The 21,974-nt window shown below is 38.5% G+C and overlaps 1 protein-coding gene across 1 annotated transcript in view; it reads right to left on the bottom strand.

The window, feature by feature from the left end:
• Positions 1-722: 722 nt before the first annotated feature.
• Positions 723-21,974, bottom strand: part of rngtt (RNA guanylyltransferase and 5'-phosphatase) — a 73,499-nt gene continuing 52,247 nt past the window's right edge. Inside the window, exons 13-16 of the mRNA XM_026341772.1 lie at positions 17,847-17,947; positions 12,482-12,548; positions 5,719-5,842; positions 723-1,340 (exon numbers count right to left, since the gene is read on the bottom strand). Of these exons, the coding sequence (XP_026197557.1) occupies positions 1,174-1,340; positions 5,719-5,842; positions 12,482-12,548; positions 17,847-17,947 (459 nt within the window). The 3' untranslated portion in view covers positions 723-1,173. The remainder of the gene's footprint in view (positions 1,341-5,718; positions 5,843-12,481; positions 12,549-17,846; positions 17,948-21,974) is intronic.

Below are 21,974 nucleotides of genomic sequence, written 5' to 3'. Positions count from 1 at the left end.
TTTTTTCAAACTAAAAAACAAAAAAAATAATGAAATGCTCAGCCCAGAGTCCTGATCTAAACCCGATAGACAACCTCTAGAAAATCCAACCTCTAGACAAAGTTATGGCCAAGAACCCCACGACAATGACAGAACTGTGGAAAAGACAGCGGAGCAAAATCACTCCAGAGCAATGTGAGAGATTAGTGACGTCCTGTGGCCGCATGGGTGCTGAAGTTATTCAAAGCAAAGACCTGTACATTCCTACTAATTGCTGACGGTTGAAACCTTGAGAAAATCTTGTTATGTTTCTTTACCTGTGCTACAGTCATTGCTGTTCTTTAATTTTGATCATTGTGTTCTTTGCAAAATAAAGTTTTTCTTTTTGTTGTTGTTGTGCTTTGATTATTCTGTAAAACACTTCAGTTCTAGTAGCACGATACAGTCACAACACAAAAGGTCCTTCAAATGTTGAGCAATGAAGATTACATATTTATAAAAACAATTTAGGTGTCCTTAAAGTGTTCTCTAATTTAATGCAGTGTTGCATTTAGTAAACTTCAATTTACTAAAGAAAATAAAATCAGAAAGATTTTGAGGTATAGCATGTGCAGTCATTAAGCTGTTTTGTGAAAAGTTTTATGCAGTTTTTCTCCCTTAATTTGCCACCGACCTGTAGCCTGACTAACAGCAGCAGCCAACACTATTAACTGAACAGTGATTAACTTCAAATCATTAAGACAGGAGAACGGAGCTTTGATTGTGTTTACTCCTCCTTCATTGCAATTTAAGGAACTTGTAGACAAAACAGAAACAGGGGTCTACATTGTCAGGTTTTATCTGTAACCATAACAATGTCCCTGTTGATAAATATCAATTAGCTCACACTTAAAAAAAAAAAAAACTAATAGTAAACCAAAAAAATATAAACGGAGGATTGTGTTTTTCATTTTAATAAGAACACCACAAATTAAAGCTACAAAGTCTACAAGGGAAAGAAATGACGTTGAGGCAGTCAAATTTAAGGTTTCTGATGTCCTTACATGTACAGATTGATAAAGCAAATGTGCTGAAGGTAGGGAAGCCTGCAAATGTCTGTTCTGTTTGTCTTTAAATATCTGTCAGGGTGTGGATGTGGCTGGTGGCATGATGTACACTGTAACTGTAGAGCAGTCCAGAATGCCCAGCTGTGGGCTATGGGATGGCCCTGTTGGGTCTCTTTGGAGGGGGAGGGGGCATCAGCTCAGAGTCTGGGTCTGGCGGGTGTTTCCGGTTCTGAACTTGGACCCCCTGAGCACAGCGGTCCAGATACTCCAAAAGGATTTCCTTGGTGACAGGCTCCTGGATGCTTTTACACACAGCTGGGGAGAAAAAAATAAACATACACAGGAGGAAGGAAGTTACTACAGAGGAGGTGACGGGCCTGAATTGATGTTTCAGTCATTTAGTGCAGTGGTCCCCAACCCAAACAAGCACAACAGTGTGCCTTTAGGACCAGGGTTGGGGACCACTGAATTCAAGGATAGGTTTAATCTGTCTTAAAACAACATTCAGGTGCTCGTTGCTAGTTGTTTTAAGACAGACTTTAACCTATCCTTTACCCTTACCCTTACACGGTTCTGATTGTTTTCCAACAGGACAGGGGACCTTGAGGACAAGAGTTGGGGACCACTTATTCAGTCAATCCTAAAGAGCAACTATGGAATCAGTGCCAGGTGCATTTTTAATAAAAGACCTGCAGCAAACAAGCACAAAAATAATGTGTTCGACCCCACTCGCATCCTACACGGTGAGTTCCTGCTTCTACCTTCCAGCAGGTAGAGGCTGGTGTTTTGTTATGTAGTGTTGCTATTTTAGCTGCCCTGTATTTCCTGTTTGATATGTTGCTGCCTCATTACTTTAGCTACTTCAGCTGTTTGTCTGATATGTGTGGCTATTTTAGCTATTGTGCTGCTCTGGCTGCCTGGTTATCATGCTGTAGCGCTGTTATTTTAGCATTACATCAGCCCTCTGTTTTGTTCTTGCACAGCTAATTCAACTGCTCTGTACTGTCTGGGCATTTGTCAACACAGAATATGTTGAGTTCGGACTTGGCTAGTTTGAACTCGCGAGTACGGACTCTAGAGACGGAAAGGTTGCACCTTGACTTGTATCTTGCAAAATTAATTATAACATATATAAATTTCTGCAGCCAACAGAACTTGTAAATTGTGACACAGCTCTCTGAGATAAGACTGTTCACCACCACCTGCCGGTCCACTCAGGAGCCTAGCTGTGCTCCTCGCAGTTGTTGAGCTTAATCCTCTGGCCTCACCCTAATGATGTGGTGGCACTTCTACAATTCTATCTGCTAAGTGGAAGATACATTATTGGTCAGAAATTCCCTAGACGTACGACACTGAATTACAAGTGGAAGGTTGACGTGAACAGTTTTTCCCACCTGACTGCATGTAATTAAAGTTTAAACGATACGACACGAATGCAGCAATAAGGCCTGACTTTGGGGACAATTTGGTATGTGATGACGGCTATACCTACAGACATCAGGGAGGGAACTGTAATAATGCATTTCCGTTAATGCGTTGATTTTAAATGATCACCATGTTAACTGATCTACAGTGGCTTTCTGACATCTATCATTACGATGTGTCTACGTCTGTTACCACCAGCTGCCCTCCACACTCTGGAGCGCAGCACAACTATTGCTCTGCTCCCTGGGTGACATTTTTGAAATACTTTGGAAACATGTACATTACATATAGGACGTCTTATATAAAATAGAAACACCGTAGTTAATTATACAATATCACCATTGCATGGGTTTATGCTATGCTATCTGGCTAACTATAAATGACCAATAAGATAGAGCGGCTGGTTAGTGTAGTGGTAACATCACCGTCTCCCCTGTGGGATACCGCGGTTCAACCACCAGTAGGGGTCCTTAGGCAAGACCTCCTCACGCTCCCACTACCATTGTACCCTACTTGTAAGTCGCTTTGGATAAAAGTGTCTGCTAAATGGCTAAATGTAAATGTAAAGATAATGAAGGCTACAGTACTGATGAGCCTTGACCACAGCTGCTATGGAGAAGAAGCCAGGAAGTGGTGCAAATCCTGGTACTAAAATATAAAATCAGTTGGGGCAGAGCATTAATTAGAGAGAATTCATTAAAAAATGATGACCATGAATTTAGAATGAAACTGATGTATGCTACAGATGGTGTTTTTAGTTTTTAAACACAAGCTTCTACTCTCTGTTAGCTGATCAAATAACACAACTTTAAACTCAGTAATTAGATTTTTCTTGCTGAAATGCACATTGGGAGTTGTAGTGAGAAGTTATCACTATGTTTCTCTGTTTGCAGTCTTTTACCCTCAACTTGTTATGAAGATATTTCCCAGCAGAGACACACTGCTGAAACTCACCAGGGAGAATTTCATGCTAATCCAAGCTGACTGTCCAACACCTCTTACAGTATATGAGAAAAAAACTGACTAGGACTTTAACCAGTGGGGCTATGGGTGTAAATTAGCTTTTCCCCACTTAACTCTATTGGCTCTTCAACATACCATGTTACCAACAACTTGCAGATGCTTATGTACTAGTCTGGATAGAACACAGTGTTGAAAACTTGTGAAGCAATGCTTTAGGTATAGATTTTAAATAAAATGTGTTTTTGCCATCTGGGCTCCAAGGCTGCACAATCACCTATCTGAGCATCTAAAGCTCAATAATTCAGAACTATCTTTTCTATCATGTCAATTTATTGTCTAAATGCATTATTTCTTGCTTGTACTTTCTGTTTTTATTGCTTCATTTTGTACTTTTATGTGCCTCCTTGCACAGTACTATAAAGTCAGCACTGAGATAAGTGCTACACAAACAAGGTTTATTGCTGTGGTAAACTATTAGCTTTGCATTATTTTTCCATTTCTTCTCTCTTTGTTTTTTTTTTTATCATTTGTTCGAAGAAGCTGTTACAGCAGTGCAATTTTGATAGGATCATTTAAGGCCACTGTTGAAACGATGCCACAGCGAATGTGTGTGGTACACAGCCTGTCCAAAAAAAAAAAAAAAAAAGTCACACACTGGCTTTACCTTTGATTACGGTACAAATTCGCTGTGGCATCGTTTTTCTGCAATGTCACAACATTTATTCTTGTCCAGAGTTGCATTTATTTATTTGCCAAGATCTTGTATTGATGATGGGAGAGTTGGGCCGCTGCACTAAGTCTTCTCTAGCACATCCCAAAGATTCTTTATGGGGTTAAGGTCTGGACCATAACATTGCTGAACCTAGACCTGACCAACTGCAGCAACCCCAGATCATAGCACTGCCCCCACAGGCTTGTACAGTAGGTACTAGGCATGATGGGTACATCACTTGACCTGTCTCTCTTCCTACACTGATGCCCCCATCACTCTGGAATAGGGTAAATCTGGACTCAGACCACATGATCTTCTTCCATTGCTCCAGAGCCTCACTGACAAGTGGTTTTCTCATGGCTACACAGCTTTTTAGTTCCAGTCCATGGAGTTCTCTTTGCATTGTGCATGTGGAAATGCTCTTACTTTTCACTATTAAACATAGCCGTGAGTTCTACTGTTTCGCGGTCATTCAAGATTTTTTCCGAGCAGATTTCATCCTCGAACATGATGGTTCCCCACTATGCTTCCAGTTTTTATTAATGTGTTGGTCAGTTCTTGAACCAATTTTAGTAGTTTCATCAATCTCCTTAGATGTTTTCTTTGCTTGGTGCAGCAAATAATTTGACTTTCTGAAACAGATTAACACCTTTTCCACAGCCACAGGATGTGTCTTCAGACATGATTGTTTAAGAAATGAGAAGCTACTCACTGCATCAGTAAGGGTTCCATAACTTCATCATTCATAACCTCCATACAGTAATTATCCAATGGGAGGCTCTTACCTATTTGCTTAGTTAAATCCAGGTGATCACTTTGGATGGGCAGTGTATTAATATTTTACAGCAGTGTAAAAAATCTGATAAAAACTTTCAGAATGTTAATAAACTGGATATAAAACAAATTCTTATTTAAGCAAGGAACATATTTCTAAAGCCTAACACAGCCAGATGTGTCAATTATGCTGCTGAAATCATGATAATGAAAATATGATATGTTAATTCCAGTACTCCCATTTGTTTAGGTCTGTTTTTATCTCTACAAACTCATTTGGGTAAATGTGCCTGCTGTTTGGTTCCAGGCAGGTTGTGTACAATGGGTTTATTAGAGATATTTTCGCTGAATACAGCTTTCTGGTAAACTGAGTGAACCAAAACAGTAACACTGATGGGTCAGACAATTAAAATAATGAAGTGAAAGAGTGTAAAATGCTCCAGTTTCTGCAGGATTGAGTGATAATTTTGGGTTCATCACATGACAGAATCCTTCACACATTAAAAATATTGTGGTGCAGCTTTAAACAATGAAACCTCTTATGTAACTGTGGCAAACATTTGCAGCAAATGTCATTTTCTCTATTCACAGTGATGAGATGAAGAATGTCTGTTGTAAACACACACAAACACACACACAGACAGCAACAGACAGTCTCATAATACAGAAATCAAAGATAGGGGGCTGACATGGAATACAGATTAAATGAGCTATTAATCTCAGGCTGACTGGTTGTTAGTGACTCAGATGCAGACACAGATAGCAGAGACAGTAATATATTATTAAATAACTGCTGGACAGACAAGGACAGAACCTCACCCATGGCTGTATCGTAGGAGTTGGGGAAGCTCTTGTCCACCCTCTGCCTCATGAACACCCAGCTGTCATTGGCAAAAGTGCACTCGATGATCTTGTTGTCGTACTGTTTCAACTCTTTAGTGGCCTGTGCAGACAAGGAAGAAAGGGCACAGATGGTTTGTACTTTCACATGACAGTGCGAAGGAAGCATCAGTGTAATTTTCTAAATCCAGTGAGGTATTTTGTCACAGTCAGAAGCTATGATGAGCTACAGTGTGGCTCTACTGCAGGTTCGTCTGGTCTCATGCAATCATCAAGAACACCACGTGTAACTGCAGTTAAATATGCTGCAAATTATCTTACCAATGAAAACTTATTTCCAGCAGGAGGGAAGCAAAATGAAGCATCAAGCAGCTCAAATTGTAAATTCAATAAATGGAAAATCATGAGAGGTAAAACTACAATAAATGTGCAGTCCAGCAGAAGAGATTATTTTGTTTCTTGCAGCAGCAGGAACTTGGTTCTAGCAAATACAGTCGTTGCTTAAAAGGTTTAACTGTTTTAAAAAAGGCATATATTCAACTAATAATTGATAAACATATTCCATACTGACCATCTCATGACTAATTATGTTTTCAATCCATTGATTATTGACATCCAGGAAACTGGAAGCAGCAAATAGGTGGGATTTAGCTAAGTTCGAAGTTTTGATTATTATATTATGTTTGAGTATGTAGTGTTTTATACCTTTTATATTTTTCATTCTTAATTTGTTTGTAGTAGATTTTCAGAATGGACAATATATAGTGCAACAGTTAACCAGTAGACTTCGAGTTAAAATTACTTACTCAAAGCAAACCAAGAATTAAATTGAATGCTTCAAAACACCACACATTATAAGAATTTTGGCTAAACCTGGTGTATTTCTACACAAATACAGACACATAGTCACACAGTGAGAATGTCTGTGTCTCTATGATGCAGCCTTCAACAAAGCAGTGCAACAGCAGTTCCTACTCCTCCTACTGAGCTACACAGGATCACTGACTTATTACATCACGCTCTCCTTTGAAAACAAAATCAACTCTACACTGAGAACACTGTAACACTGTTGAAGAATAAGAAAATGGCACACGATACTGAAGATCAAGTATGAGTCAAAGAAGACATTTGAGCATCTGTTGTTTATTTGTCGAGGGACAGTCTCACCGAGAGGATTCTCAAGACTTGAAAAATGCAAAAACCAGAGCTTCTGGGAGGCAAAAAGTACAGCTGAAACAGTCAAATGTAATGGTTGTTACTGCATTGATCATACAGAAATGCTGTATGGAGACAGTGGAGACAAAAGACACTGACCTCCAGGATTCAGTGTGTAATCTAGCCAAGATCAGAGTGTGATAACTGTTGCCAGGAAAGCACGGGGTGTTTGGCAAGATGCAAAAAAACACAAAGTAAGAGCTTGTCTGATCCTGGAGCGTGGGGCATCTGGGCTCACAGTGGGGGCCGAAATCACACAGGAAGCAAAGAAAGTGTGTGAGGAAGGAAGACAGAATGAGAGAAAGAACGCTGGCCAAAGAGAGAGATGCTGGTTCTTCATTAGCATGCTTAATTAATTAATCACAATTTCACATTAAGGACATATAGTACAGTACATGACTAATAATGTACATCAAGCACTTATTGTTTTTGGAAAAGAATGACAGATGATCTAAAGTGGCGACAGACTCTGTGAACCTTCCTAAAGCTCCACACAGTATGCGCTGCCAGAAAACCGAAGGGCGGTACGGGCAGGTGTGACGCGCTGCGAAAGGCTGGGATCTCGTCCTGCTGGTGAAGGGTGACATGTTGGCTGCCATTTTTCATTACCACTTGGTGCTTAATCCGTCCAAATCTGTCTCATTATGACAGCACACATGTGCCACCAGTTATCAGAGACTTTGGCAGAGGAACTCTTTATTAGCCAGTGTTGCACTAATGCAGCGGGAAACAGCCTTTGTGCTTCTGCTTTCTATTCACATCGTGGTTTGTTCAGATTTGATAAAACTTATAAAAAAAGAACCGGATCTCTCAGTTAATAAATCACAACTTTTAAAGAAATGTTTCATGTCTGCTCCTGAATCAACAACAGAAAGCAAACAATACCCCAAGAAACCCTAATGACAGATGTAGCTGCAGACACTGTGTGTGCTTCACTGTGACAATGACTTGTTTGGAAAAATATGAAGGGGAACCAGGAATATAAAAAGCTGCAGTCTTCAGCAGTTGGATACTGACAGAGGAAGAAAATAATGTTGGATTCAATCAAGCTCTTTTCACAGCAGACATTTTGACTTGCCAATGGAAAACTGCAGGAGATACTAATAACATTAACAAGGACACAGTTCTATTCATGTGTCCCAGTAAGAAAAAGACAGTGTCAGTGAAGCAGTATTCATAACACAAAACCCTGAAACTGAAGCAGGTAATTGGAATTCAGCCAATATTTATTTTATTAACACCTATTCTTCTCTTCATGTCAAAATGTTTTCTGTGAAAGAGGTCTATTTTTTGTGTAGCAACTGGAATAAAACATGATACTAAAAGGTTAATCCAGTTATATTTGTGAGTAAATTGTTTTTCTCCGTCTATATTTGGTTCATGGCAAGGTTTAACATATTTTACAGTTTATTTTATATTGTCATGGGAATTAGGAGTCAATGTATTTTTGTACTGCTATGCATTGTCTCGTGAGTATAGTTATAAACGTCAATAAAAGTAATTTTGAACACTGAATTTCACATGGTCTCCTACTCTGAGCATGTTTTGCTGCAACAACATGGACTTAAGTTACTTTCACTACTACTATATTCTTTTAACTTTATTTGCTTAAGGTATTTCCATGAGAGGCTGCTGTACCTCTCTTTTGCAGAAACAACCAAATCACATTCACACAGTTATTCACATTTACACATAGAACAACTGGGATTTTAATCCTGCAGTCTGGACGATTGAACCACTGACATTCTAGTCACAAGCTTGTGACAACTGCATATCAAAGTTAGACTATTCTCCAACAAAAGCAGTAAAATAAAAGTTTGTGATTCATGATCACAAAAAAGAATTGACAAGAAATGACTACCTGGCTTTCAAACCTTGTGACCGAGACATAAAGAAAGGTTTCCTTAGTGATGGTGACACGTATGAGTAAACATCTAAAGTTTGTAATTTCCACGAATAGCTGGTTTTGTTTTCCCCGACATTGTTCTCCTGACTGACCCTGCTGTTGTTTCATTCTAGACTTAATCAGAACCAGCCCGGAGGTCTGCATCACAGCAGCACACAGGTCCATTTTAATAATGAGAAACAAGATGAAAGAAAGAATACATAAGCAGAGAGTGGATATGAGATGAAAAAGCAGGGACATTCCTCAGAGGGAACAACACAGCAGATGGACAGTATCATAACTAATGTTCTAGATTTTTATATGTGCATGCATATATACAACAGAAAACATTAGATGTCTTTTGTCCATTAATATTAGCTCCTATTGAAATATACACCACTCAAACAGTGTAAAGTTAAAATAGTCTCCTCAAATGCTGTGTTATGACCAATGTGATGACTGGGGCCAATTACAGCTACAGTGCTCTTTGGGTTTAAGATAAAAAAGATGAACGCGAGACAAAGATTCTGAACTCCGGCTTAATTCCCAAATGTTTATATTTTAGGCATTTGAAACAGCACAGAACAAAGCACATTTTGTATATATTTAGTTGCAAATGTCTTGTTTGTAAAAACCAAATCAAGACTGAATTTTACTGACATCAACAATTTGTTGGTTTCTTCTTCTGCAACAATATACACGATCCAAATAAAATGCACAGTCAAGCACTGTCCAGCCTCCAGAATTGTATTTTTACCTTTAAAAATTTTAACTGATTCGTTTTTGGAGCAGCACGACTACTTTTTTCAGTGGGCAGTTTTTAATCCCACATGTCAAACAAACAATAGGTGTGGGCAAGAAAATGAAACTTTAATTCAATTTTAATTAACTTGAATACAATTAAACAGTTGGCAGTCAGCAGGTGAAATGGAAGCTGCCAAACTTGTACAGCTTTATCAAAGTGATGTTTTCTTGACAACATCATTCCTTATGATAATCAACTAACAATGTGAAATACTCTCACAGGCCCTTTGTGGTTGTGCACCGTGAGCAGAGTCCATGAAGCAGTAAAAGTACATTAAAATGGGGAGTAAACAACCATTACCGTTACCATCTGCAAATTCTGCATTCTGCGAGTCAAGGCTGAGAATGAACTGACTGGAGGGGTTCAGTTTTCAATTTAAATTGTTGTTTCAATAAAAAGTAATGGGTGCTATAATTTGCTCTTGTACTCCAGTCAACTGTGGACCAAACCACTCCTCTGCTTTTGTCATTTGATGTGAAGTGTAATGCTAACAGCAAGTGGAATCGTACAGGTGCATTGACAGGGGGAGGACACACCTCCACACCTCTGGAATGTTGAATCAAGCGACAAAAGCAAAAAACTGGGTGGACTGTTGGCGTGAAAAGGATTAAAACAAAAATTATGTTCTGATCACTACACGTCACATTTAACACTAAACTATTAGCAACTCGAGTCCTACAGCAGGAACTGCATGTGTTACATGTGTCAAACCAAAACATGGTGTGTCTAGTCTGTCATTATAATGTTGACGCAATAGAAGTATTAATAACATGTGGTCATGTGGTGTAAAAATATCTTCGACAACATCGACATCTGCAGTGTAAAACGGTGAACAGGCTGATGTTTGCTTACAAATAACACTTCAGGCAAGTCTTCAGACCCAGAGCTCGAACATAGGATTCGCTATTTGGGGGCGAAATAGCCAGAAACAAATAGCGCTAGTCCGACAGGGCAACAACAGTGAATGGAATTATTACAGTCTCTAATATGAGCAGACAAAAACTTTTCACTCAGTCTGCTCTTTCACAGTTTTTGCTCTTGTTGAAAGGCTGGGCTGATAAATAATCATTAACGCTCCAAAATTCATTTCACAGACTCCCTGGGAGTACATACTGTAAAGAATTACAACAATAAGGAGCTAAATTGGAAGAATTGAGCCAATAAAACAGGTTTTCATGAAGATTATGACATTTTTCTAATTACAGAAAAAGTACAGAAAAGTTTTTTTTTTTTTACCCACCAGCCAGATTCTTTCAAATGAGCTGTCGACAGCTTGTTCCTCAAATGACTGTACATCTAATCAAACCAAATCTAACCACTCTGTAGTGGTGCACTGCAGGCCACATAGACTGTTCAAAAGTGGTACTACATGTCAGATTTATCAGGAACATTATTCAGGCAGCCAAATCCACAAATCGCCATGTCCTGTGCTAGCATATAATTACCATTTTTTAGCATATTCACAGTTGGACTGACTGTAAAACATATTTCTCAGCAAAAACAGCTATGTGAAAGCCGACAGAAGACGACCCCAGGGCTTCAGCTCTTTGCTCCATCACATTATCCTGAGGAGCCTAAGAGACTAACCAGGAAACAGAAAGTCCACCTTATTCTGTAACAGAGTCAGAGTCTGATAGATGGGAATCTGGTAAAGCAATACCAGGGAATAGAAACACAAGTCTAAACCGTGACTGATTGTTGAAAAGCCTGCACGTTAGTGATCAACAGAAAACAATAATGACTGCTTCATTTACCAATTATTCATTTTAAATATTTTTCAAGATGGTTAAATCTCATAAAGTTTGAACATTTACCATAGCTAAATGGTAACTGAGCGGTTTTTGTGGCATATTTGTTTAATAAAACAAGCAATATGACTATGTGATTTTAGCTTTGGGAACCTATAGCAAGAGTTTTCACTATTTCAAAGGTCGACAGATTTTTTAGTTAAGCAAGAAAATAATGAGTAAGTGTATACTGAGTAATACGTTTAAGCAAAGTGAAAAAATTAATTAAATAAATCAGAGTGACAGTATGTAGTAAAATTATTGTTTCTAACAATATATCAAGGCATCCAAGGATAAATATTTTGTATATTGTATTGTATTTTGTAAAAGGAAAAAAGTGCAATGAATATTTTGTTTGATTCGACAAACTCACAGATATTAAATGAATAATGATGTAAAACAAAAGAAAGCAGCAGGTGCACAGAACAAGAAATCTGTACCTATAGGTCTATAGGGAATGTTTGACATATAAGTGTTCCCAGTGTTTAATCAATTACCCAGATATTTTCAGTTGGATACATATTGCACCAACCTTATACTGAACAATAAAGTCAAACATATTGCTGAAATTACAGAATTAGTTCTGTATTATTGTGAAGGTATCAAGGGAACAACTAAACACAGATTGAGTGTTGAGTTTGCATTAACAGGAAACACTTCTTGAGATGGAAAATGGAAGCAAAGATTTCTTATTAAAGTTATAACATAAGAAGAACTTAAGGGAAATAAAGGAAAGTCTCTAATATCCGCTTTTTCCAAATAACAACATGGTTCTCTCTACAGTTGAGTAAAATAAACGTCTGGTCAAGGATTCATGTGACACAACTAGATTGAAAAGAAACAAAATTGCTATGTGCTGTATCTTCGTGCCACACAGTAACAGATGATGAAAAACACAATCTGCTACATGGTTGGTGCATTCCTTTAATTCTTGGCAAACTCAATTACAAACGCCTTAAAAATCTAATAAGGAAGCTAGAAGGAGCACAGGGGGCTGCGGCTAGTTGGCACGTGGATGAATTCAACAGAACAACACACTGATTTTCTCACCTTCATCTTTGCAAAGGGCCTGTCGTAGTTGCCAACGTACAGCAAGCCGACAGTCTGTGTAAGCAACCTACAAAGACAAAAAGATCACAGTTAACACCCGCAACACCCTCAGCACAGGATCTCAACATGAGAGTATCTGAGTGGTAACAAGAATGCAAAGAAATCACTACTCCACTTCCATTTTCCAGCTAGTAACAGAACAGCATTGCTGTGAGATTACACCTCTCCGAGCCCTTCTGTCTCTCTGCACAGCTTGATGTGTCTCATATTACAGAGAAAACTACAGTATGGACACATTCGGTGTCCAAAGCAATAGTAATTTTGTGATGTGTATACAGAATATGAACAGAAGGTCAGGGGCATTATATACTGTTGTATCTCCATCTGTGATCTGACTGTGAGCTCTCAGCACAGTTAAGTCACACATTATTTGGGTGTATATGTACAGCAGTGCTTCTCTTTCAGTACCCTCAACATGTGTCTTGACCCAGAGTTCACACCCATCAGATGTCTTAATCACACACTTCTCCCTACCTCCCTCCACAACCACCCCCCCAAGTGCCCGCTGTTATTTCCAGACACTTTATCTTCCTTTATATGTGCCACCGACTGAGTATCCAAGCATGGTTGCATATTAGTTACCCAATTTTAGATCGAAAGTAAGATGGGTTATTGAGCAAAGCACACAACCAAACTGCAGTGTGTTACATAGTTCAATGTACCTCATTCAGAGATTTCAATTGGAGATGAAATTGGAGACGTTTCCATCCACCCCAGCCCCCTTGTTTAATGATAGCTAGCACAGGAAGGAAGCAGCAGTAGACATTAAGACAGCCAAATAGCCATGAAGTAATGGCCACTGTCCAGTGCCAAGACCAAGTCAATTCTCGTCACTGGCTCTATTAATACCTCTGACTGACGTCGTTCGTGACAAATACGTATCTCTACAGCTGGTCGATGAGGTCAAAAGACTACAACTAAACTTTATTTTTTGTATAAGTCTAGTTGTAATTGATTTTTTTGGATTCTTTAAGTCCAGACTTGATAAAAAAAAATAGCTTGACTTATAATAATATACTCTTGAATTAGATAAAGAGTGGATCAGATTTTATTAGAAATTAATGCAGAAAACAACGAAATTCCAAAAGGTTCACATACTTTTCCTTGCCACTGTGTATCAGAACAGATTTTTTTAATTTTTTTTCTGTTTCACAATGTAAAGTTGATGATCCACTCACAATCTGAATGCATGAGAGTGATATTTAAAAGAAAGAGTCCCACTGTCTTAAATTACACTGCAACATCAATTTTCCACCGAGCTGGGGTCAGATGAATAATGTTCCTCAAAAGCACAGAGCGGTGATAAAAATAGACCAACACAAGGCAGGTGCTTTTTGTTAAAACAATAATGAAGTTGTTAAATGTCACCGTAGTCTCAGCACGCAATCAGACCTGTAACAGCCAAACAACGTGTCAAATGATTTATGAATCCACGGAGGAAATAAACATCGGAAAACCACAGATATCTTTAATGTCAGAAACAAAGAATATGAGATACTATTTCACATGATTAGAGTATATTTGTCACTGTCAAACACCATCACTGCACACTGCCTATGGAATTTTAGGAGAATGGAGTATATGATACAGAAAAAATATAGTCAAGATTTCTTCTCTTGTTGTGCGTATTTTATACTTTACTTTTTCAGATATTTAAAGCTGGGAAATAAAAATAATATATATAGGTTTAAAATACAGTTTATCTAATACCTAAATATACCAGCTGAACTTTATAGGTAGTTCAGGTTTGGACTTTGATGAAACCAATCCAAAAATGAAATGTTATTCCCTTGGAGTCTTTCAGGGGTCGACTTACTCTTATACATGGGTTCCCTATCTTGCTTCATGAGTTTCAGCTCACAGACTGATGACCTGCATTTCTCCTTCGGGATTCTCTTGTAGAGAGCAGAAATCATGTTTCCCTCTTCCATTATGGCAAGTTGCCCTGGCCCTGAAGCAGTAAAGCACCCCAACAACATTACTCTTCCATCTCCAAGCTTTGACCACAGGTATGATATTCTTTTAGTGGTATTCTGTGTTTGGTTTACACCAGATGTAATGGGACCCCCGTCTTCCAAACAGTTCAACCTTTTACTTATCAGTCCCTAGAACATTGTCCTGAAAGGTATAAGGGTCACCTAAAACGAGGCTTATGTTCTCCTGGGTAGGCAGCGGTTTTCCAATTGCCACTCTCCCATGGATGACACTTCTAACCACTATCCACTGGATGGTGGAGTCATGATAACTGACCTTTACTCTAAGGTGAGGGTGGTTTTCATTTAAAACTTGGATTTTTCTGTTTGCTCAGGTTCCCTTTGTTATATGTTAGATTTTGGTTAAAGACGTAAAACAGTGAGTCACAGTATTGCACATGCTCCTTCATTACAATGAACATAAGAACTGTAGTTTATTTTGAGCTAATCCCACATACACTGTGTTAGTGACGTTAACACTCAGCATGTGTAACAAATGTGTATTAATTACCTGCTGTATTAATTGTCCTCTGTTTGAGCAATGATTGCTAACAACAACAGAGCTGCTGTTTCAGCACATACAGATCTTTCTAAAATAAAAATAAATGAATAAATAAAAAAAGTATATTGTATTTTCCTCTTTGTTAAGTCAGATTTGTGTAGTATACCATGTTCTTCCATCCAATGCTATTTGTCTCTTTAAAAATAAGGATCAAAACAATAACTGTTTAGAATAAATAGTTTAAAACTGTGCAATCGTGGGAAAATTCAAATCCACAAAATGTGTATGCTGTACTTCAAGCAACATATTTTCTGTGATATTGTGCCAGCTGGAGACAGCAGGGTCCGTGTTTGTGCTGCCGAATCTTTCATGCTTTGGTGACGGCTGAAATGCTGAAAGCACAGACTCTCTTGACACCTTGAATTCAATTGCTGTGAATGACACTGTAAGTGCAGTGACTGTCTTTCTCCAACAAATCCCTGTCTGTAGTTTATAGAAATGCTATATGCAGAAATAAAAGCTCCCTTGCACTATGCTGTGCCTCCACAGTGGTCTAAAGGTTTTAGTGGCCAAGTCAAAGTTGTGACTTAAAGTTGCTGTGCAACAGTTGAAAACCTAGCCTAGTGGTAGAGAGTGGTGTAGTAATATAAAAGATTGATCTCCAGTTATTTGAAGCATTTCTTTCTTTCTTATAAAAAACTGCGTAAGCAATAGGTACTTGGTTAAAATACAGTTAGCAGCACGTAACAACGTATTTCAAGGAACCAAGAAAAATAGTCCCACAGACATACTAATGAATGATGAAATCACTGTAATGGAAAAATGACACATCCTGAGGCTACACAGAGAACAACAAGAAGAGAAATGGGAGAAACACCAATTCAACACAATTCAAAATCGTGACATTCAAGTGCGGCTGCAAACTGGTCTATCAAGCACACTGAATAGATGATGCAAAAATGTGGACGAATTTCCCCAAAACGGTTGCATATAGCACTCTACAGGGGCGAGAGAAGGATGTTCTTTACTTAACTTTGATACTACAAGTGCTATCTAGAGGCCAAGTGCCTGACTGAGAAGTCTGTGTGCCTTTTTCATAAATTATGAAATGGGATACTGCAATGACACTTCAGTCCACAGAGCAGATAGAGCAGATAGACCAGTAATAAGACAACTAGATGCTGGCCTCTGGAGAGCCAATCCAAGCCAGGCGGGCAAAACCATTCTCCCTTTTTGCATATTTAAATATCACTGTGCACCTGACAAATGATAATGCAACTATTAAGCATTGCCTCTTCAGATAGAATGCTGGCTCCAATTATCCATAATTCAAGGAATCCATACAATACGCAAGACTGCTCAATTCCCCACTTAGGAGGCTCAGTGTCTGCTTTCTGGAATGGCTACATCTTTCCATTTTATTTTATTCCTCTTCTCCACTTCTCCCTCCTCACAATAAACACTGTCTGCCTCTGTGCTTGCTTTCAGAAAAGGTAATAAAACTTGCAAGGCTGCATGTCTCAGTGGTACACAAAGACGTGCTCAAGGATTGATTGTGTGGGCTGATGAATAAACAGTTGTTACCTCCTTACAAGTCGGTCTCACTCGCTCCCTCTCTCTCCCTCACAAACTGTACCTAAAGAGAGATTTGAAAACCTACACCAAGGCTGAGTGAGGTCTGAGTGCTCCTCTGCCAGCAAAAATCATCTTTCGGGGAAATATCAGAACGTTCACAAATGGCAACAATAATCGTCTGTGTTCTCCCACACGCAGGGAGGAGTCAAGAAGCTGACTAGCTGGCCTGCTGGCTGGTTTTAGTGTAGGATGAGTGACTGTGCCCTACTGTGATCCTCTCAGTCTGTTGTTGGTGAATGATGGCAGGCTCATGGCTACAAAGCTGGGACAGTCACTAAGGTCACCTGGCTCTCAGAGGAAAAGGGAGCATGACCAGAACGCTGACAACTATGTGTCAGTTTGGTTGCACTCAGACAATACTCACAGACTGAACTGCAGTAAAGCACACAGAGCAAAGAGATGGGCATAGTGATGACAGAAAGAAAACAAACCTGTGAGGCTAGAGCCACGTTAGCAGCTCTGTGAGATTGTACCTAGCAGCAGTGGTGTTGAATTCAATCCAAACAACGCAACTATGGAAAAACAGATTGCACCTGCAGCACTTTTCTACCTTAATAAGACACAGCGCTTTGCAATTTGCCTCTCACTCAGCCAGTTTATACAATAGTTCAGTGTCTTAATAAACTTCAAAACCTTTAAAACATTTACACATCTATCAATCTATAATCCATATACACATAATAGCCTCTACTATTTCACAGGAAATTGATTGTCCTATCTACTCTACAACTGCTGTGCTGCAGAGTTGTCACGTTTCCAGTCTGGGATGAGCACCAGTGGATCTGAATAATTTATACTGCTGAGTATAATAAACATAAAATGACAGAAAAAGAGAAGGCCGGTAGTGTAGTTTTTCTAACACATATAGATGCATACAATAAAAAAAGAATTTCCAGTTCTTGCAGACAAAAAAATGCATAAAAGGTGAAGATGATATAAGGAATAAACGTATTCACACGGCAACAATGCTGCTGTAAAAGAAACACAACCCCAAGGCAAAGAAGGAAATGCAAGGAAAAAAATCAACGTAAAAAAAATGTAGTAGACTTCTTTAAAAAGCATCCTTTTGACATAGACACTGTACATGTGTGAGTGTGTGTGCATATGGGTGTCTCAGAGTACTCAAGTGGGTCACAAAATGATAGGTGCTATTAGATTCATCAGGCGGAGCGTTTCCCTGGCAACAGTGACTTACCCTTCTCCTCCGACTTTGGTGATCTTGAGGCGAAAGTCCACAGAGTTGAGATTGGGGGGCTTCCATTTGAGGATGTCATCACATCTCCCTGCTTTGTATCTCTGCAGGGACACACATCACCGCACAAAAAAAAAAAAAAAAAAATTAATATCACAATTTAGAAGATGTGTTGAGGAAAATGTATATATGAACACTGCTTTTGGGCGGAAAAATGGAGACAGCAAAGGATGACACTGTGCTTAAACATTGCAGACTTACTTAATGCTTGAGTAATTTGTGAGTCGAGCAGAATTTTAAGCAGCTGTCACATTTAATGAACTGAAACCTCTCATACAAATTAGGCTCCATTATCATACACTGTTGGTATCTAGAGCAGCATGATTTGGAAATGAACTCTTAGGTTAAAAATTAGTCTCTGGGGATCAATGTTATGAAATGAAAACAAGTTCCTGACAAAAACAAAGAGAGCTAATTAAAGAATTTGTTCAAGTACTCCACATTTGAAATTATACGACTGTAAGTGGAAAATTGCAAGCTTGGAACACGGCATGATTCAACAAGGTAAAAATGTTCACATCCGAGCTACTCCACTGAAACATGAGGAATGTAAAAGCATGATGGATGGACGTGGGAACAGATGACCAGATTCTGTCACTGTCAGGTTGCCCGGTAACAGAAGTCTACTCCAAGGAAATGTGAGGGAAACAGACAGGATTCCTGAGGAAGACCTGAACTGTCACAGTTCTTAGCTCCACCTACGTATAGCCCTATGGCAGGACTTAAAAAAAGATGGGTAGGACAAAAAAAGTTCAGTGCCACTGCTTGTCAAAAATCCTACCCTACTCCTCCACAGACACAATGCTTTGTTTCCGAGTTTGGCAAGCTGCTGAGCTTGCTGAATAGCAATCATGACATTGTCTACCTAATGATTTTCAATCAATTCAGGGTCAATTAAAGTATATCTAGGAATTATACACCCACCATATAATTCCTAGTCTCAATTTACAATGAATCGCACCTTGTCAAGTGTATCTGTGAATGGGGAGTTAGTGTGCACAGTACATTTACTGTATGTAATGTTCTGTGTGGGCATCATTATTGGATTAAAATTCTTAACTGATGGCAGCTTAAAAAACATATATCACAGACGTTGGAGTGGTCAAGTGGTTGATTGGACGATTTTTCGTATTTTTAAATAATCTGAATCAGCTAATGTCTGTGGTCATTCCTTCAGAATAATAACAAACCAAATAATACATGGGGACCCTGTCAATTACTGCTTATCAATGTGCAAAATTATTTTTGGTGCACTAGTGCAACTGACTCACAAGGTTTGATTGTACTTGCACTATGTGAATGAGATTGGCAAATCTGAAAATACAGACATGGTGTGTCTGCCTGCAGCTTCTCTTCTGTGTCTTTATCTCCGTGACTGAGGGTGGAGCTCAGCTCCTCCACAAGACAGTAGGCAGGAGAACTGAGGGAGTCTAGGTAAGGGAGAGAGACTACTTTATGGCTGTAACGAAAATGCAATAAGAGCAAGAAAAACCTAAACAAAACAGTTTATCTAACTACCTATTAAACTAAGTCTCCTTGACATTTTGTGAGACTCCTACATTTTAAATCACAGCTAACACATCATGCACAGGGGTACAGGGTGTAGCACATGTGACCCTTTCTCACTACAGTAGCAGTTCAGTATAGCATCTCTAAATGTTTGTAATGTGGTATTTTCAATGTTTTAATGTTGCATTTTATTTGAGACAAAAACAACATCATCACCATCACCATAGCTGTGTTATAAAGTGGCCATCGGCTTTCCTGGTTGCTAAAGATCGGCAGTGGCCATTAAAAAATATATATATATATATACTGTACATACATACATACATGTCGGTCAACCACTAGGAAGTTATACTAATCTATTGTCAAGAACGGTTTGAATTTGTCATTTCAGTGTAGGGTGTTCCAAGATGTGCATGGTGGAGCTCTTTGTGTGGGAGGTGGCCTTCACGTGCCTTTGAAACCAGAACACTCTACAAAGGGTATTCATAGCAGTTAGCTAGAGAACAGCAAAAGAGTCTCTCATGTCTCTTTTGAAAAATCTTGTCTGAGCACATCTTTTCTTCTCAAAACATGGGTGTAGAATGGAACAGTCTTCAATGCACTTAGTTAAACTATGCTGCACAAAACAACCTCTTGTAAAATGACTTGTTTCATTTCTGAAGTTCCAGTGAAAACTGAAATAAATAAAAGCAAATGTTGACCAAAATATTTCATAAACGGGCTGAATAAAATAGAAAAAGAAACTAACTTCTGAAGAGCCAAACTGTACTGTGTAAGGCATGTGTGGCTTTATTGTAGTAAAACGACAGAACAGTACCAACATTGCTAGCCCTAAAAAAATCTACAATATTTGAAAATCCAGCATTTGTTGAGGCTGAATGCTAAAAGGTGTTTGGTATCTTCGGATCTTTGTCCAAAGTGAAGTCTGCTTTAAATTAATCCACGCCTGCAGAACCATAGCAACATACAAATGAAAGCCATTCAGACTGCAGATTAAATAAAGAGGCGTCCTTCAAATTCATTCCTAGCACTCGCACTTTCATTGTGATTGTTAGTCTTGTCAACAAGTAACTGCACATACAAAACAAAAGCTTTATTTTTGAAGAGCAAAACAGACCTTAAAACCAGACCTTGCATTCAGGAACACATCTCTCATATATCAAATTCATTTTCATGTAATGATGTTCCACTGCATATCAATTGCCTTCCGTTTCAAGTCAGAAATTCAGAGACTGTGACTGTCAGGCTGGGGAAAAACTAATGGAAGTGCACACTTTAAACTAAAATGTAAAGAATAAATGACAAAAAACAAGACAAACAACTAATGGTAATGATTAATGAACAGCAAATGCATTATTTGAACTGTCTTAGAAAATATGCAAGAACATATTTGTATAAATGGATAGAGACAAACTATGGTCACTTGACTGTTTTTAGAGGATGTGAAACGTTGTGAATCTGCCCTTTCAAATCTATCACACTATTCTGAGCTAATAACATCAGTATTGAGGAAACCTTGTGCATCCCTATGGTTAGGGGATCATCCTGGTCAACAACTTCCATGAAAAAGAAAAACATAGGTCATATTTATTGGTATATTGTTGAACACACAACTAATTTTTATCTGTCAGTTATTTATTGAATTCATTTTCTAATATTTCAAATATTTTTCTTTTTCTCTGATTACTGGACTCTGGCCCTTTCATTTAGGAATTATGAATATAATACGTCAGCTTCAAATCGTGAATGGCATGACTTTAGGCAAAAGTAGCACTCTGCAAATGTGTTAGTATGTGAGCAAACAGCAGTTGGCTGACACTGCAGTTTTCCATTTTAGTTTTTTGGTGACCAATGTAAAAAATAAGTCCAAAAGTAGTCCAAAAAACTGCCATCTACAACTTTATAACTTCCTCAAGCAACTACATCAAAAAACCCAAACATGCAAGACACAAAACAACACAGGCACAGTGTTTGCCTAAGCATGAATGTCTCATTCCAGCTTCTCAAGAAACCCAAAGATTTTTAAATAATAGGTGATAATTTATCAAAGCAACCATTAATTGTTCTTTACAGTGTCAGAGAGGTTATTAGACAGGCAGCTTCAGGGATGCTATTCTGATGAAGCTACGACTGACAGGGTTAGGCAGTAAGACCAAGCTGTAGCCCATCAAATGTCAATATAAAGAAATGGGGGGAGGAAAAGAAAAAGAAAAATCTAGGGAAAGAACAGCAAAGAGACAATGTGACGAGTTATTGAACGGCTGCAGATCAGAGATTTGTTACCCTTTTAAAGTCTAGAAATAGCCAGGGTATATTTGATCTGGTACAATCCATATTCCCACAGGAAGAAATGGGTCCCTGTCAGTTTCATTGTGCCTAAAACTTTAAGGAGGGAAACAATGCAGAACACTAAAACATCAGCTACTCTTTATAGAGTACTTCCTGCAAATATAGAATAATGGGTCTTTTTAACAGAGACTCTGTAAAGATTAAATGTATGTAAAATTCTTTGTGAGCTTTAAATACAATATTTCAGCTGGTGTTGACCTAAAAAAAAAACCA

This window comes from Anabas testudineus, chromosome 24 (assembly GCF_900324465.2).
Source record: "Anabas testudineus chromosome 24, fAnaTes1.2, whole genome shotgun sequence".
NCBI classification, from domain to species: Eukaryota; Metazoa; Chordata; class Actinopteri; order Anabantiformes; family Anabantidae; genus Anabas; species Anabas testudineus.
The sequence above is the reverse complement of the archived record's forward strand: the minus strand, read 5'-3'. Positions and strand labels throughout refer to the sequence as shown.